At 42.7% G+C, this 19,533-nt stretch overlaps 1 protein-coding gene across 9 annotated transcripts in view; it reads left to right on the forward strand.

The window, feature by feature from the left end:
• Positions 1-19,533, forward strand: part of WDR7 (WD repeat domain 7) — a 316,220-nt gene that overhangs the window by 26,842 nt on the left and 269,845 nt on the right. For 5 of the 9 annotated variants that reach the window (XM_053295507.1, XM_053295514.1, XM_053295508.1 and 2 more), the window contains exons 1-2: positions 2,771-2,790; positions 14,347-14,518. In XM_053295507.1, coding sequence (XP_053151482.1) covers positions 14,360-14,518 — 159 coding nt within the window. In that variant the 5' untranslated portion in view covers positions 2,771-2,790; positions 14,347-14,359. Of the gene's footprint in view, positions 1-2,770; positions 2,791-8,708; positions 8,731-14,346; positions 14,519-19,533 lie in introns of those variants that run through there. The other 4 variants (XM_053295511.1, XM_053295512.1, XM_053295510.1 and 1 more) reach the window with 2 other exon arrangements.

Genomic DNA, 19,533 nt, shown 5'->3' on the forward strand with positions numbered 1-19,533 from the left:
ACAGACTGTCAGCGGCTTATCCAAGGTGGCAGGCAGGAATCTCTCTCAGCCTTATCTTGGAGAAGCCAGGGAGGGAACTTAGAAACTTCTTTTCTTCCCAGAGTGGTTCCATCCCCTGAGGGGAATATCTTACAGTGCTCACACATGAAGTCTCCCATTCATATGCAACCAGGGCAGACCTTGCTTAGCTAAGGGGACAAGTCATGTTTGCAACCACAAGACCAGCTCTCCTCTCACATGTTGCTTCCACTGAGGAGTGCTTTGGATGATTGAACTAATGTAAAGTGTTCCATCAAGTCGATTTGGACTCCTGGCACCCATAGAGCCCTGTGGTTTTCTTTCGTAGAATACAGGAAGGGTTTGCCATTGCCTCCTCCCATGCAGTATGAGATGATGCCTTTCAGCATCTTCCTATGTCTCTGTTGTGTGGCATAGTACCAGTGGGGATTTGAACCGGCAACCTTCTGCTTGTTAGTCAAGCATTTTTCCACTGCGCCACTACCCCATCCTTAACTTGTGTAGGAAATGTCATTGATAACTGGTCACAGGACCAGAATGTGACCATTGCCCCCATCCCTTCCCAGACCTTGGGGTTCTTCAATCTTGGATGAATATACCTATTTGAGATGTGCAGAGAATAAGAGTTAGTAGCATGTGCTCTTAGTGATACACGCTCTGAATTCTCTGGTGTCAACAAGAATAATTATGTTCATCCTTTAGCGAAAAATGACATGAACATTCTAGCAATTTAATCATATGCTGTTGGAGGATGTTGCCAGACGGAAGAAATAGTAGCCAGTTAATCACTTGAGGTTTAACTCAAGCTCTCCTCATGACTGTTTTAAAAAATGACTTACTAGTGTTTGTATGCCATAGCCTGGATCTTCCATATCCACCGTGTTTCTAATATGATGGGTATGCGAGAAGTCTTCTGCTAATGTTTGTGCAATTGTTTGTAGAACTGTACGAATGCACCTTCTGCTCATTGTTCTTTCAGTCCAAGCCAGTATCTCTAAACACGAGTCGTGCTTTTGTGGTTTATGTGTGTTTACCTGCAGTCATATAGTGCAGTGAAAGGCTCCTAAAAACAGGGCAACCTAAGAGCAAAGTACAGATTGATTAGGAGTTGGATTGGGCTTCTCCAGACAAGGCAGAGTGGATGTTGGGGGTTTCTGAATATCTCAGGTTATTCCAAATGGAAACACACCAGTTCTTGGTTTCAGAATACAATTAATTATGCCCTCTTAGCTTTTAGACTATTCATTAGCAGATACATATTTGTCTGCTACTGTGATTTTCCATCATTGATGTGAAAATATTGATTTTTACACAGAGATATATTTAGTATTCTAAGTGTAATGATAGAGAAGCTTGGTCTGTTCTGACTGCCGTGTTCTCCTGTCAAAATGAGTCTGTGGCACGTCTTGAAAATGAAGACCTTATTCATGAAAGCAGTGAAGTTGCGTACTAAAAAAATGGAAGGAAACAACAGGTACTTGTACAAATAGTGGTTTTTCCCCATCAAATATATATTTTATTTGTGAAAGTTGGATGACAACAGATTTTCATGTGAGTGTTGGTATAGCATATACTTCTTGAGCATAACTATTGCTGGACATATAATGATCTGCAAAGAGGAACTCAATACAATTTTTAAAAATTAAAATGAATATTTAACTTCTGTATATCATGATTGCTTCCTGGACAGTATTAATAAAGTGTGTCATTTGTCATATAGAGAAAATCCATCTTATACTGATTAAATGTGTGTTTGGGGAAAGTTGCAGTATAATTAAGTCTACATTACACCAAAAACAGTGAAATGGCGTTTTTAAATTAACCTCTTTTTTTGGTGGAGATCTATTGAAACTTCCTTAAGCTGTAAAATAAAATCGTATTTAGCCAATGTTTCCCTACCATCTGTTCAGCTGAGTCCTTGGTGCATAGACTGCTAAAAGGATACTGTGCGAGTAGATATATTGGTCGTCTAACATTTGGTGCCTGGTAACTTAAAATATGTTCAGCTTGGCAGAGCTAGTGGCAAAGAATGAAACGTTTCTTCCTAAATATTGAATGCTGCTGGTTGGAGAGTCCGAAATACTTCTCTAGCCTTTGTTAACGATCTATACTTGCCATTATTTTAGTTCAAGTGTATCTAGACTACATTTAAAGCTAAGCATGTTTCTTGTGATGATGAAAGTGAAGAGTCACAAATATTAGCATTGACGGGTTTTATGTGGCCTTGTGCTTATCTACGGTGGGGGAGACCTTGCATAGCATTCATCTTCTTCTAGTGAGTCCTTGGGAAATGGCTGGCAGATGTGCTTTGGATGGGAGCCTGGCTGTTGAAGTGGAGTGAGCCCTTAGCCCAAAGGACCCTCAAACTGAATTGCCCTGATCTCCAGGGTCACGTAGAGGAAAATATGCAGGCAAATGTCATATTGTAATATAGGGTAAGGAAGAAATAGGATTCTTGTAGTAGTACTAAAGTAAAGTTAAAACTGTGCCGTCAAGTCAGTGTCAACTCCTGGTGACCTCAGAGGCCTGTGGTTGTCTTTGGTAGAGTACAGGAGGGCTTTACCATTGCCATCTCCCATGCAGTATGTGATGATGCTTTTCAGCACCTTCCTATATCGCTGCTGCCTGATATGGGTGTTTCCCATAGTGTGTGAAACATACCAGCAGGGATTCGAACCGGTGACCTCTTGTTCCCTAGGCAAGTTACTTCCCCGGTATTAGGCGTCCTTTATTCTGAAGGATGGTGGCTTGGCTTGTTTCAGAACATTGCAGGTTTGTAGAACTTCTTTCATTCCAGAAGGACACTGTTAGGCCTTGATAAAGTTTTACATAGGAATCTGCCTTATACTGAGTCAAACGATTGGTCCATGGAGCTCGGTATTGTCTATACTGATTTGTTGTGAAAGAGCTTTAAAGAAAGAGAGAGCAAAAGGGACTTATTGTCAAAGTAGCTTGGGGGCATGTTTTTAGTCCTTTGGGGGACAGGTTTGGAAAATTTAAGTGTTTTGAAATACTTGCTCTGTATAAGGTATGAATTTTTTGTATCAGTCAGGCTACTATGTGCTGGGTGCTATCTCTTGATTGCTTCACTTAGAAGAGAGCTTCTTAGGTGATTGCTGAAAGTAACCATCTGAATAGAAATGGGTGGGGGCACATCTCACTGTCTGGCATTACTCACCCAATCTGGTTAATGACAGAAAACGGGGGAGAAAGGTTTAAGCAACTTACCCTTGAAACCTGTTATCAGCAGAGGCTTATCCGGAGGGAAGAAAGCCAGCATTCCTTTGCCTCTTGTTCCTTTTGTACCTCTGATTCAGTCTACCCTGGATCTCTGTATATTCTCAGTTGCAATTGGAGGGATATCTCCTTAGTTAGTTACAGTCCTGCAATGACCTTGGGGCACCATGGGAAATGCCTTGTCAGAATTCTGGAACGCAGCCAGCCAAAGCTTTGTTTGTTTGTTTGTCATGTTTTTATACCACCTGATATGTACATCTCTAGGCAGTATGCAAAATTTAAAATATTTAAAAGCCACAGATTAAAATACATGACACAATTTAAAAAATAGAATAAAATAGTTATTAAAACAAGTTTGTTAAATTATTAAAATTCTAATTAAAAGCCTGCAAACACAGCAGAGTCTTGAGGGTCTTACTAAAAACAAACAGAGAAGGAGATGCTCTTATTTCAGCAGGAAGCTTATTCCAAAGCCCCCGGGGCGGCCACAGAGAAAGTGCAGTCCTGGGTCACCACCAAATGATCTGGTGGCAACCGTAACCAGACCTCTCCAGAAGATCGTAACCGGCTGCAGGCTTTATGACAAAGGAGGCACTTTCTTAGATAGCCTGGACCCAAGCCGTTAAGGGCTTTATCTTCTAAGCTGTCAGGAAAAATGGCTATGTTTCTGGTTTGTGGTGGGCACTGAAGTACACACAGTCACAAAAATGGCATAGCGAGTGAGTCTGGTAACAAGAGTCTTTCCTAGCCCTACCTGCAGATGCTAAGGAGTGATCCTGGCACCTTCGCATGCAGTCCTGCAGATGTTCTTCCAATGAACCACGCCCCATCCCCTAAGGAGAGAAAGAACATCAACCTCTCAAGTAGGCCCCAGGGTGAGAGTCTGGGTGCCTGCCTGCATGCTTGTGCCCCCCACTGTTTTCTGTCTGCCCCCTAAGACTGGCTGCTGAGCTGTGGAGAGTTTACAGGACTGGGGCCTGGGGGGTGATTAGGCAGTTTCCCTGGGCTCCATCTGCTCAGAGCAGCCTTCTCTGGGCTATTTAGGGTCACTGCCAGTGGCAGTGGGCCTGCCACCAAAGGGGCAACATTAAAGGGGGTCACCCCTTTGGAGGAGCTACCTTGGGGGACTGTGAGGGGAAGGGCCATCCAACTTTCCTCACCCAAGAATTCACATGTGGGTGGGTATTTAATAGTGTGGCTTCTGTTTTAATTAGTCCTGGGTGAGATTGCTTTATAATGTGTCTGGACTTATCTGGAGATGGGGAGACAGGGGGTGTATTAACTTATTATGGGGCAGCAAATCTGGTGGTGGTGGGGAACAGAAGAAGTAATGTTGGCAGGACATTACAGGGGAAGGGGAATTGGAAATCTAATAGCCGCTGCCCCTTCCAGCTGCCCTGCCAGCTCTTTGACCTTTGGGAGCAATGCCAACCACCCTTGAAACCTCACCTTGCTCCTTTGTAATGCCATGTTGGTCCAGAACAATTCAGAAACCACCCATGATCTGATTCTGGATGAAGGAGCCGACCTGGTATATATTATGGAGATCTGTTTGGGGGAGTCTGTTGGCCCAGTGTGGTCCCAGCTTCTCCCTCCAGGGTACTTGGTTGAGGAGCAGGTGAGGGACTGTGGGCGGAGAGGTAGAGTGACTGTGGTCTATAAGATGAACATCTCCCTTACCAGGATCCTTGTTGAAGTGTCAGACCATATTGATGTGTGTACCAGGGATAGATTGGGACTTTTGTTGGTGTACCGATCGCCCTGCTGCTCAACAGAGTCCCTAATGGAGCTGACGGACTTGGTCTCGGGCTTGGTGTTGGAGTCCTCCAGGCTTGTGGTACTGGGGGACTTCAGTGTTTTTGGGACCAGTTTGTCCGGGGTGGCTCAGGAACTGATAGTGGCCATGACAACTATAGGCCTATCCCAAGTGGTCTCAGGATCGATGCACATTGCTGGTCACACACCTGATTTGGTCTCTCACTCTGATCAGGGTGGTGTTCCGTGCATGTGATTTCCCCATTGTCATGGACAGACCACCATCTGGACTCAAAATCACTTCCTACCTTGGCAGGGCTGAAGGGCCTATTAGGATGGTCCGCCCGAGAAGGTTATTGGACCCAATAGGATTCCAAGAAGCCTTGGAGGGATTTAGTGTTGTCTCTGCTGGCGATCCTGTTCTGAATCACTGGTGATCTTGTTCTGGATCCTGTTCTGGATCATCGGCAATGCTCTGGTGGAGAACTGGAACAGCAAACTCATCAGGGCATTTGTCATGATTGCTCCTAAGCTTGCTCTCTGACCCACTTCAAAATTGGCCCCTTGGGGTATACGGAAAACTACAGGAGCTGAAGCAGCGAGATAGATGACTGGAGTGCAAGTGGAGAAAGACTTGACTCGAATCCATCAGCTGGCAGCATAGAGCACATTTGAAGACCTATGCTCAGGCAATATGTATGGCAAAGAAGCAATTCTTTTCTGCCCATATTGCATCTTCAAGTTCATGTCCGGCAGAGTTGTTCAGAGTTCTGAGAGGGCTAGTATGTGCCCCTCCTCTCTTGACTCAGAATCTGGAACCATCGATTACCCTTTGTGACATGTTTAATGATTTTTTTGTGGGGGAAATCTCTTATTCGGGCCGACTTAGACTCAGTCTCCACAATTACTTCAGTGTCTGATGTGGAGGTATCCAGCAACTCCTCTTGTGTGGTTAGGTTGGATCAGTTCCAGTTTGACTCCTAAGGATGTGGATGAGCTGCTTGGAGTGGTGAGGCTTACCATCTGTTTTCTTGACCCTTGCCAGACATGGCTTATATTTTCTTGCAGGAGCGTTGTTGTAGAAGGCCCGGTAGAGATCATAAATGCTTCTCTGAGGGAGGGCAGGATGCCTCCTTGTCTTAAGGAGGCAAATATTCAGCCACTTCAGAAGAAGACTGCCTTGGATCTGTTGAGGGTTATCATTTTTATCCCCCATTTAATTAGCAGAGCACTAAAGAAACTACTCATTCCAGTTACAGAGTAGTTGCAGAGTTTAGTTGTTGCACCTATTTATTGGTGAAGTATATTTTGGATAGGAAAGACCTAACCCTAATCTATAGAATTACACAATGAATAGCTAGGGAGAGAGATATGTTTCTATCTGCTCTCTAAGAGGAAAGGAAAGGATTCTGATCCTCAGCAGGAATACCTGAAGAGTCATATCAGGGGTCATAGAGTAGAGACAGGTAGCACAGTAGGGAGACCCTTACTCACTATCTCTACTCCCAGTGCCCCTAGTGGTCATTAGGATAGTTGGTGCAAAAGGTTGATGCACTGGAAATCCATCTCCAACAGGATCCCTCAGAGTTGAGTAACTACAGGCCTGTCTCCAGCCTTCCATGGCTGGGCAACATAATTAAGGGGGTGGTGGCCTCCCCGCTCCAGACAGTCTTGGAGAAAACCAATTATCTAGACCTATTTCAGACTGGCTTTCAGGCACGCTGTGGGGTGGAGACTGCCTTGGTCAGCCTGATGGATGATCTCCAATTGGGAATTGACAGAGGAAGTGTGACTCTGTTGGTCCTTTTGGAGCTCTCGGCGGCTTTCATTACTATCAACCATAGTATCCTTCTGGAGCGTCTGAGGGGGTTGGAGGTGGGAGGTCCACTGCTTTGCAGTGATTCCGCTCCTGCCTTTTGGGCAGGTTCCAGATGGTATCCCTGGGAGACTGTTCTTCAAAATCTGAACTTTTGTATGGTGTCCCTCAGGGATGGATGTTGTTTAAAATCTACATGAAATGGCTGGGAGACATCCTCAGGAGATTTGGTGCAGGGTGCTATCATTATGCTGATGACACCCAGATCTATTTCTCCATGTCAGCATCATTGGGAGAGGGCATAACCTCCCTAAATGCCTGCTTAGAGGTGGTGATGGACTGGATGAATAAAAAGCTGAGAATGAATCCAAATAAGACGGAGGTACTCATTGTATGGGGTTGAAACTCGGAAGATGAATTTTATTTCTCTGTTCTGGAAGGGGTCACACTTCCTCTGAAGGAACAGGTACGCAGTCTGGGGGTGCTTCTGGATCCAAGCCTCTCCTTGGTGTCCCAGGTCGAGGCAGTGGCCAGAGGTGCCTTGTATCAGCTTCAGCTGATACGCCAGCTGCGTCCATTTCTTGAGATAAACGACCTCAGAACAATAGTACTTCTGCTGGTCACCTCCAGACTGAATTACTACAATGTGCTCCATGTGGGGCTGCCTTTGTATGTAGTCTGGAAACTACAGCTGGTCTAGAATGTGGCAGCCAGGCTGGTCTCTGGGTCATCTTGGAGAGACCATATTACCCCTTTATTGAAAGAGCTGCACTGACTGCCAATAAGCTTCTGGGCAAAATACAAGGTGCTGGTTATAATGTATAAAGCCCTAAACTGCTTGGGCCCTGGGTATTTAAGAGAAGGTCATCTTCGTCATGAACCCCACCGCCCATTGAGATCATCAGGAGAGGTCTGTCTGCAGTTGCCACCAGCTTGTTGGATGGCTACTTGCTGCTGCCCCAAAGTTATGGAATGTGTTCCCTGTTTAAATAAGAGCCTCTCCATCTCTGACAGTTTTTGAAAAATGTTTAAAGATGCATCTGTTCACCTAGGCTTTTATCTAATACTGTTTTATTATTATTATTACATTTATATCCCGCTCTTCCTCCAAGGGGCCCAGAGCGGTGTACTACATACTTGAGTTTCTCTTTCACAACAACCCTGTGAAGTAGGCTAGGCTGAGAGAGAAGTGACTGGCCCAGAGTCACCCGGCTAGTTTCATGGCTGAATGGGGATTTGAACTCGGGTGTCCCCTGTCCTAGTCCAGCATTCTAGCCACTACACCACGCTGACTATCTAATAGTTTTAACTTAGTTTTGAAATATTGTTTTACATTTTTAAATTGTTGTAATGTGTTAATTTCTCTGTTTATTTTGTTTTGTTGTAAAGCGCCCAGAGATGTAAGTTTTGGGCAGGATTAAAATATAATACATAAATAAATTAGGTGAATATTGTACAGCACTCTTATGTAGCCACCCATCCAAATGCAAACCAAGGCAAATCTTTCTTAGCAAAAGGGACAATTCACGTTCCCAAAGACTGGTCAATCTATCATCCATTTGCCTCCTGCTAAAACAATCTAAAAAGCTGAGAATGCTCTTTCATAAGTGACAACCTACCTTATTGGTAGTGGGGGTGGGGGTGAGGGAATCATGTAGCTATCTGGTAGCAAAGGACAAAGCGTCAGTATGGTTTTCATGTGTCTAGCTTATGCCTGAAAAGACATTTGGATAGCTTTTTGGCATCTGAGTTTATTCAGGACTATGTTTATACTTCGTTTATATTACTTTTAATATGTGCACACCACCTTTCTAAAAAGGCACTTAAGTCAGTGTTAATTTCATAGAATGTTGGAGTCAGAAGGGACTTCGCAAGCCATCTAGTCCAACCTCCTGCTCAGTGCAGTACGTTTAGTACATATTTATTTATTTATTTATTTGAAACATTTTATATACCGCCCACTCCGAAGACTCTGGACAGTGTAATATATACATGCATATTGATTAGGCCTGTGCAAGTCAGAATTCTTGTATGGAATTTCCAGCCCCCACCACCAGGGGGCAGTGCCTCAAGTTGCAAGAGCACTGATGTGGGGGCTGCTGGGCGGTGCAGCAAAGTCTGGGTGTTTCAGAGGGCAGGGAGAGAGTGCTGCAAGGCAGCCTGGGAAGCACGTTCAGCCGGGGCTGGTAGTTTTTGTGCACACCCCTCATGCATGCTTCCCAGGCTGCCCTGTGTAATTTGCTCCCTGAAGCACCCATACTTTGCTGTGCCGCCCAACTGCCCCCACTGCTGGGTGTCTTTTAAAAAGCCCCCATCACTCTGCTCCTACCTGGGGCACTTGCCTCTTGAGGCACTGCCACCTGGTGGTGGGGGCTGTGAATTCTGAACTGGCATTCCGACTATTTACAACATGTACAGGAGATATGTGTGTCTGTGTGTGTATATGTGTGCATAAAAATCTCTCAAATCCTGCAGTGGAAAACTCTGAGTCTGATGCCTGCATACATTGAGGAGAGCAAGCAATTCTGTATGCATTTGCTTATTTTGTATAATGCATTGTGCTGTTAGAGATGGGGAAGCAATGACATTTCACATTCCTACCCCTGGCAAGCTTCATTTTCCTCTGGCTCTTGAGATTTTGCTATGCCAAATAAAGAGGTTTTGTGTTTTGTCACTTATGTATGCTGCTTTGAATCCTATATTGACTGGAAAGTGGCAGAGGTATAGATTAGCCGCGTAGTTTGAAGCACATGTGCATCTACTCAAGTTAAAGAGCTAGAAACCTGCAAAAGTTAAGGTTGCCAGAATGCTCAGTTCTGTGCCTAGTACCAATTCTTTGTGATTGCTGGGGCTGACTGGGATTGCCGAATACCAGTTGGGACACCTGACCGCTATAGCCCATGACTCTTACAGCCCCTTTTGAACTTCCACTGGACATGTGGAGATTAGGGGGCAGGGCCAGTTGCTGTGATTCTAGTCTCCCCCTGTGCACTCAGTAAATATGTGGAGCAAATGAGTGAATCAGGTATAATGTGACAGTGGTGCAAACTGCAGCTTTGGGGAGAGCTTAAGTGCACCACTGACCCTCGCCCGCAATCCCAACATGGTGTCCCGTGGGGATACATTTCTTGTCTTTAGTAAGACACAATAGGCTGAGAAATGGCTTGGATTTCATCCATAGGTTTCTGCACTTATTCTTAGTATAAATCTTATGTATCATAGTTGGAAGTTGTCCTATTTGTAGCTTCTCTTGTAATTGGCTTTTGCCTTTAAAATGTTGATAATTGCATGCTTTGATCTGAGCAGATAATACCTGTAAGTCATGTCAGTATGAAGCTGTTCCCCATTTGGACTTTGAAGTACAATCTTGTTTTTTGTATATATTTTGCTTCCTCCCTTTGCAGATTCTGGGGTTTCTGGCATGTGGTTCGTTTGAATATGTCCCATGCCCCAGGGAAGATGTGTAGTTTAGATAGTAGAAGGCTGATGTAAGCAGAAGCTGTTCAAAGAACTGGAATAAACTGACAAGATTTATTGTCTCTAGACATTATCATAGCAGTTGGACACACCACCTGCAAGTAAACTTTGTTGAATAGAGGAATTAAAAATTGCCATTTGAAAGCACAACATATTTGTGATCCAAAGCTTAAGTAAAACTTTTTCAGCTTATACTATTAGCCATCTTGTCTTTCTGTTCAGCGTTTGCAAGACTTGTCTGATTCAATTTGTGGAGGATCTTAGGTATCTGTATGCTTTATCCTAACTAGCAACTTTTGCACCATGTAGCATAACTGTCAATAACATTAATGACGAAATGATTAAAGTGAACCTTGCCAATATAAAAGCAGAGTTTGCTTGTTTGTTTGTTGTTGAATTTATATACCGCCTTTCATTAAAAACAACCCCAAGGCAGTTTACAAAAGTTAAAAACATACAATAAAATGACAGTAAAAACATTAAGCTAAAAATATAAAACAAATCTAATTTAAAAACTATAAAATACATGCATAAAAACTATAAAGGGATAAAAACACATAGAAACAGCATTAGAAACAGTCATGGAAAAGCCTGGATAAAAAGCCAAGATTTAAGAAGCTTTCTAAAAAGTTGTTAGATGAAATTGTATTTGCACTTGCATTTAATGTGCCTTGGGATAATTTTTTTTATGAAAGGCAGTATATACATCTTAATAACTGAATGAATGAATGATTGAATGAATAAATAAAATTTGCAAGCATGTAGTTTGTATTAGGGACAGCCTAAGATATTGTGTCACTTGAGGTGAAGCACCATCTATTATTTTGCCCCATGCCCTTAGTGTGGGGCCAGCTCTCTTTGAAAATGGACCCTTGCAAGCTTGGAAAGTGACCTGGGGAGAAGGGAAGGTTGCCAGCAGTCTCCCCATCTCTCGTGCTTCTTGCAAGCTTTGCAGGGAGTGAGGGAAGACAAACTGCTTGCAATAGCCTAGGAGGTGCTCTGAATGTGGTGGGTTGAACCTTGCTGCCCTGCTGGTGCCCCACAACAACAAATATTTATATACTGCTTTTCAACAAAAAGTTTCCAAAGCAGTTTACATAGAGAAATAATAAATAAATGAGATGGATCCCTGTCTCACAGTCTAAAAAGAAACATAAGATAGATACCAGCAACAGTCACGGGAGGTACTTTGCTGGGGGTGAATAGGGTCAGTTACTCTCCCCCTGCTAAATAAAGAGAATCACCACGTTAAAAAACTGCCTCTTTGCTCAGTTAGCCCCAGTGATATGCTGCCTGAGTGACTGCTTCATCGAGCCTCGTGAAAGGACCCCTCCTGGCTTGTGTTCATGTGCTGCCTACTGGGGCATTCTGTGTCCTTCGGTAGGGCCAAAGCTTGCCAGGAGGAGGGCCTAGTTTGTCACAGGATCGGGTCTTTTCCAGTGTGGTAGTCTGGCCAGCAAAACTGCTTAGGCCACAGGTGACGCATAGTTTTTGGCAGATACACAGTTGCTCAAAGAGGAGAGCTCCCAGAGGACCTGCAGGTTGGCACTGCTTTTCGGGCTTGATCGTGATAGTATGGTTCTTTCTACCAGATGTATAGTTGAATATTGGAAGAGCTCATCTGTGGTAATGCATGCCACCCCACTGCACGGCAGGCTTGCACAGCCCATTCAAGGTGGTAGACCATTGTTAACAGTCACTGTCTGAATGTCACCTCGACATGCATGTAACCAAGCAGACTTTGATCTACTTGGACATGTCATCTCCTGTTGGAATACAAGTGACATAGCTTTAAGGTAGCCGTGTAGACTGCATTAAGATATTAGAGTTAATCAGCTGAAGGGTTTTTTGGAGTAAAATGCATCACTGCAGTGCTAATTTTAATAACACAGCTGCAGATTAAAAAAAGTGGCTTCATCTCTCCTTGAGAGAGGTCATTTTTACTGTATAATCTTTTATGGCAGTACAAATGCAGTTTTAAAAATGCTTTGATAGCATGCCAAATTAGCTGTTTACCACTAAAGTGATGATGCACTGAGGGATGAAATAATAGCCAGCTGTTCTGTTTCCCTGAAGCACATGCTCTGTGTACTGCAAACATTCAGACAAGAAATGGGGCCTGTTGTCTCGCAGAAATGTAGCTGAACACAAGTGCCACTGCTGCATGTTATCACTAACCCTCAGCTCCACGAACTGTCCAGAGCTCAAGTAAGAGAGAGCACTTTTCTAGAAGTATAGTAATCCAATGGTGTAAAAATAGGTTTTAAAATGTTCATAAAATGTCAATCACAACAATAACCAGTCCTTGTGTACATTATACGGTATAGAAATTGAATGAATGACCTTTTATAAGTAGATCACATTATAAATAGAACTTTTATAAATGGATCACATTAGGGATGTGTGAGCCGCCCCTTTGGCTGGTTTGGTTCGAATCTGGACTGGGTTCAGCCCGGCCTGGTGTCAGGTTCTCCCGAACTGGGTCTGGCCATCGAACCAGGCTGAACCAGTTCGCGGTCCGGTTTGAAGGGTATACCTCTAGAGGGGAATCTGACAAGGATTCCCCTTTACAAGGAAAGGGCATTCCCTATAGTAATGCCGGTGGGTGGGTGGGGGTCAGTCTGTGCTCATTTTTTTCATCTCTGTGGGGCATGAGTTTTGTTCTGGGCGGCAGTATCAAGGCACTGTGTATGCACATGCATTCAGAGTGGGGCATTCTTGATTCAACCTGAGCGGGATCTAAGATTAACTGAGCAGACATCAAAAAAACAACCTTTTGAGCACATGTATGTGTGCACACCTTAGAGGAAAAACTGGGGGGAGGGGGCAAGAGAAAGGGTACTTTTTACCTTTTAATTTTGAGGTGGCTGTGGTGGCGACATCGCCGGGTGAGTTTCGAAGCCCGCTTCCAGCCTCACGTAGAGCAGGTTGGTTGGGTTTAAACACGGACTGCCCAAGCTGATCCAGTTCTCGCATCCCTACATCACGCCCTGAGGATACTTTTTATTCCAAAATACATCTGGGTCATATTTCATTTGGGGGGGAAATGTTATCTCGTATGAATGGTTTGTATATTACCCCCCGCCCAAGAGTCTAATTGAACAGTGGTTATGGAAATAGCGTGGCGTTTTTTGTCTTGGACTGCTGCCAGAGGTGACTGGAGTTCTTTTGCTGCTCTTTGCTCAGTCTGTGGATGAAGCTACCACACTTGGAAGTTCTGCCTCCCCATCATTTGCATTTTGCAAAGAGGAGTTCCTTTGCAAGAGTTTGCTGCTCCAAGTGTTTTTGGAGAACTGATGGTAACAGGAGGGTAGAGACACCTGGAGTTCAGAGTAACTGTTTGGGCCATATGCTGGATATACACTGCTGAGTAGAGAGAGTGTTTACTGTTGAAGCCAATGCTAACGGAGGCTATTGTTTTTTTAAAATAGAAGTGACCACATTGTGAATATTAAAGTTGATTTTAATTTTTCTTTCCCATTTGTTAAATAGCCATGTATAGGTAGCGATCAGTGGGAAGGATAAGGGAGCAGCTGATAAACATGTGACCTCTAATCAGAGTAACTTTTGATCTCTGCTCTGGATATTGGGACAGTTCATACTGCAATATGCTGGATATTCTTTTCAATATTATCTTGAAAAAAGAAACTTGGCACTTTGACTTGAAACTTTTGAGATTTATTTTCCAGTATTGTGTTCTCTTGAGTCATACTTGCTGATGAGCATGCAGTTTTTCCTGCCAACATGACTGAAGAAGCAAATGTGGGAAATCGTTTTTGAGTTTCTGGCATTAGATATTGAACTATTCATTAATCAATTACAAATTAGCTAGTACTTACTTTCTGTGGTCTTTTTTTGATACCTTTAATTCATCTGGAACTTTGCTAGATAAATAAAATACAAAGCTTTTTGGAATGTTTTTGTGGAGCATGAAATAGTGCTCGTTCTCTCACTAATGATACAAGTTGGTGATATTCAACAAAGCTCTGTTTCTGAATTTGCCCTTAATTTTTAAGTTGAACTTTTTCTAATTACATTTTCAGGTGTGAAAACATAATGGCGGGCAACAGTTTGGTGCTACCAATTGTCCTATGGGGACGCAAAGCTCCCACTCACTGTGTATCGGCCATACTATTAATGGATGACGTGTCCATGATCATAACGGGATGTCATGATGGACAAATATGCCTTTGGGATGTTTCTTCAGACCTAGAAGTAAGTTTGAATTGCGTATTTAATGATGCCTTTTAAAGCCATACTTAAGGTTCAGTTTTTCAATACAATTTTAATAGCTTGGTTTACAAAAATGCAATGGAAGCCTATCTTTCTGCAGTTCCAGTCTGGCTTGGATATATCATACGTGTCTGATAACAGCTGAGGTGTTATTGCAGTACCGAAGCTTTTTCCAAAGCAAAACCTTGCCACTTGAGCTGATGCATAACAATCAATGTTTGCTATTGATATTCATAGGCTTGCGTTTGTAGGAGAGTGTGTGTTGATTTTTTTTTTTTTTTTTAATCATTAAGGCATGGAAAATCAATGAACCATGCTGGAGAATGACTCTGTAGGGTCATCTTTTCCCCCTGACCTTTTGGAGGTCAACTTTCTAGATCAATTTAACATGAATAACTAATGCAGATACTGAACCTGGGAATGCATTTTCTCTGTTAAACAACTCTGCTAGTAAAACTGAACCCTTGAATCTGAATATGTCTATATAGTTAGGTGGTGGTGATCTTGTATTAAGTCTTTAGGGATAGGGCAGCTTGGAATTCAAATAAAACAAAAGATGTGATAGCAGCTCAGACCTCCTTTATCTAGCACTTGCTCTTTGTTTTCTTTTATGTTTGTATCTGTGGGTTTTGTCTTTAAAGCCAGTTGTCTGCATATAGATGGTTGCAAGAAGCTGTATAACTTACCTGGTGTCTGGATTGTTAGTTAGTTTGATTTATATCCCTCTCTATTCCAGTGACTGACATTTTGATTAAATTTACTAGAAGTGGTTTGGCTGAAATTAAAAGGACGAGTTAGGCATGCTTAACGTCCTTTTAATTTCAGTGGGACTTACCCTGACTAAACTTAAGTATCAGCCAGCATTTTTAAAATCGCCTTATCCCCAAAGGTTTCACAATCTTAAAAATAATCAAACAAAAAGAGTTCAATTTCAAGTCTTGTGGTGGTGATGGTGTCTCTTGAGCTCTTCCCAGGGAGGTAGAGAGGAGGAGGTTGTTAGTTAATAGACGTAGATACTACTGCTACAAATATTTATATATGACTTTGCAACAAAAGTTCTCAAAGCAGTTTACATAGAAAAATAAGTAAGTGGTTTCCTATTGGAACAGGAACAGATTAGTTCCACAATCTAAAAATAAATATAAGGTACACACCAGCAACAACCACTAGAGGTTGTTCCCCCATGCTAACTGAGCAAAGAGACACCTTTTAAACTGGTGATTCTCTTAAATTTAGCTGGAAGAGACCAACTGGCCATATCCAACCCCAGCATAGCATCCCCCCAGTGGCTGTTGCTGGTGTTTGCCTTGTGTTTCTTTTTAGACTGTGAGCCCTTTGGCAACAGGGGACCATCTTATTTATGTATTTTTCTTTGTAAACCGCTTTGTGAACTTGTTGAAGCACAGTATATAAATATTTGTGGTGGTAGTAGAGGGGTGCTGTGCTGAGGTTGAATAGGGAGAGCAGCTTTCCTCCTGCTAAGTATGAGCCAGGGTGGTGCAGTGGTTAGACTAGGACTGGGGAGGCCCAGGTTCAAATCCTGGCTCAACCATGAAACTTGCTGGGTGGCTCTAGGCTTATTTCTGAGCCTAACCTACCTCACAGGGTTGTTGTGAGAAGAAACTTAGCTATGTACACCACTCTGGGCTCCTTGGAGGAAGAGCGGAATATAAATGTAAAAACAAGAGAATGTATTGTTATTGTTTTTACATTTATATTCCGCTCTTCCTACAAGGGGCCCAGAGTGGTGTACATAGCTAAGTTTCTTCTCACAACAACCCTGTGAGATAGGGTAGGCTGAGAGAGAAGTGACTGGCCCAGAGTCACCCAGCACGTATCATGGCTGAATGGGGATTTGAACTCAGATCTCCCTGGTCCTAGCAACACTCTAACCACTACACCACGCCGGCAGCTTTTATATTTTTCCTTTTAATCTACACAGTAAAAAAGATCTTGAGAGAAGGATAAGAGAATCACCGCTTTAAAAGGTGCCTCTTTGCTTGGTTAGCAGGGGCTATCTGCTCTGTGAAATCTCAACACCTTATAAATAAATTTTATTTTTCTATTGGTCATCTCCTCTGTCTGATACTAGACAAGGCGACTGGCCGCTGATACAGCCAATGGAACTTCAGGACTCCACTAATCCATTCCATTTTGAGCCACAGATGCCAGTTTTAAGTAGTGAACTGTTTTGGAAACAAGTAGCTGTAAAACTCCGAAGTGCCAGGCAATCCTGGAGTGAAAGCAGCAACACAAGACTGAGTATTGAGGCCGTGTCCTCGTGTTTTCTGAGGGAGGGAAAGGTGCACAGTCTGACCTCCTGGATCTCTTGGCATGCAGAGCACAGCCTCCAACCAAGTGCAACCGCAAAGAATGCCCCTTCACCTCTTTCAGACATGAGATAAGAAGCATCAGCTTTCATAAATTGTAAAGCAGGGTGTTGGTGTTTAAAAAAAAAAAAAGAAGTAAAACTCTAAACTATGGATTGGTCGTGTCGATAAGCAGCCCACTGGCCACAAGCTGTTACTTGAAGGAGCAGGAGAGAGGATATTGATTTGGAATTATAAATAGCAGGCAACAGAGGAATTGCCTGTGTGTGTGCTGTTTGCTAGGAATAATTAAAGCTGATTCAGGGCTTCTCGGCTTTAGCCAGTGCAAGTACTGCTGCTTATTGTCTCTTGAGAAATTGCTTCAACCTCCTACAGTCTCTACATGTGACACAGACCCATTGTAAACAGACAGACTTAAACCAGGAAGTGAACACGAAGTGGTTCTTTTCTTTTTTTAAAGCTCAGATACAGCCATGGTGGTGGGAGGATCCAACTTGGGATTGAAGTGTAGGGCATTAACACTTTCCCCCTTCACCACTTGCGTGTTGAAAATCGGCACCCCCCTCCCCCAGCTAGTTGCAGTAAATGACCACTTTGGAAGTGGTTTTCAGTTCTAAAATGGAGCAATGAGAATGCTCCACAGCACTGCAGTTTCTGTATTGGGTCCCTTTGCAGTTGTATTTGAACATAGAAGGATCCAATGAGCTCAACATGACGTGTAGTTCAGCCAGGCCCTACTGCTAAGTGGTTTATCTACAACACACCTTAGCACAGGTGTAGGTAACCTTGATGCTGCAAATGTTGAACTACAACTCGCATCACCCCATCGATGGTTTATTGTGGCTGTGGATGATGGGAGTTATAGCTCAACAACATCTTGAGAACTAAGGTTGCCTAACCCTGTCTTAGTGGCTGCCTCGTTCCATGCATCCCATTATGATCTCAGAGGGCCAAGAACACTGTCTTGATGACACCATCTTTGTGTCAACTTTACCACCAAGGGAGCAAAAAGCGAGAGATTCTCATTGGTTTACTTCCAGTTAAGCAGTCTTTGGAAGTGTTATTGTAACCTATCAGTTGGGTGGGCCTTCAAAGTTAAGTTGGTAAACTATAGGGAAATGTCAGTGACAGTTTAATAGTAGAGCTAATTTTAGACCATCTTCCTCCTTACCAATTTAGTCAATTAATAAAGCTTTGTATGTTACCAAAGCCTTACAATATCTGTCTCATTTGAAATATTGGTGTATGTTTACAGTTGTCACTTAAAAAACTGTTGCATGTGGTGTTCACTCCCTTTTTAGCCACTAAAGCCAAATAGCCTAATAAAGCGTGCTCTTTAATGCTGAGCTCACTGATTAAAATAGACCCCCTTAAATGACTCATAGGAGAAAGCTTTAGTTGATCTACAATTAAACTGATTAAAAACTTGCACTTGATTGAATATATTTGGTGTTGTGTTGTCTTTTTACTGCCGAGCTTTTATGGTAAGGTGGACTCTATATCTAAATAAAAAACACCAACATGTCAAAGTAATATTTGACTGTGGTAAGTAAAATGTTTGAAAACATAGTTTTATGAAGGGTGTGTACAGTGTGAGGGTCTGTGAAATAAAAAGGCCTTGTCATAGGGGCCAGCGTAGCGTGGTGTAGTGGTTAGAGTGCTGGACAAGGACCAGGGAGACCCGAGTTCAAATCCCCATTCAGCCATGAGACTTGCTGGGTGACTCTGGGCCAGTCACGTCTCTCTCAGCCCAACCTACTTGACAGGGTTGTTGTGAGGAGAAACCTAAGTATGTGGTACACCGCTCTCGGCTCCTTGGAGGAAGAGCGGGATATAAAATGTTAATAATAATAATAATAATAATAATAATAATATTAAAAATATTGCATGGTCAATATTTGCACAATATAAGTGGAAAATCAGACATCACCAAGACCTGGCAATGGCTTAAGAATGGCAACTTGAAGAAAGAAACAGAGGGTTTAATACTGGCTGCACTAAGAACAAATGCAATAAGAGCAAAAGTAGACAAATCAACCACAAACAGCAAGTGCTGCCTTTGTAAAGAAGCAGATTGAACAGTGGACCACCTTATCAGCTGTTGTAAAAAGATCGCACAGACTGACTACAAACAAAGGCATGACAAGGTAGCAGGGATGATACACTGGAACATCTGCAAAAAATACAAGCTACCTGTAGCCAAAAATTGGTGGGGCCATAAAATTTAAAAAGTGGTAGAAAATGAAGATGCAAAAATATTATGGGACTTCCGACTACAAACAGACAAACATCTGCCACACAATACACCAGATATAACTGTAGTTGAGAAGAAAGAAAAACAAGTTAAAATAATCGACATAGTAATACCAGGGGATAGCAGAATAGAAGAAAAAGAAATAGATAAAATAACAAAATATAAAGATCTACAAATTGGAATTGAAAGGCTGTGTCAGAAGAAGACCAAAATAATCCCAGTAGTAATTGGTGCCCTGGGTGCAATTCCAAAACATCTTGAAGAGCACCTCAACACCATAGGAGCCACAGAAATCATCATCAGCCAATTACAAAAAACAACTTTACTGGGAACAGCTTATATTCTAAGTGGAATCTGGCCCATTTCTAAATAAGTTCAAAAACATCGAGCAAGCAATAATTAACAAGGTAAAT

Source organism: Hemicordylus capensis, chromosome 2 (assembly GCF_027244095.1).
Source record: "Hemicordylus capensis ecotype Gifberg chromosome 2, rHemCap1.1.pri, whole genome shotgun sequence".
Classification (NCBI taxonomy): domain Eukaryota; kingdom Metazoa; phylum Chordata; class Lepidosauria; order Squamata; family Cordylidae; genus Hemicordylus; species Hemicordylus capensis.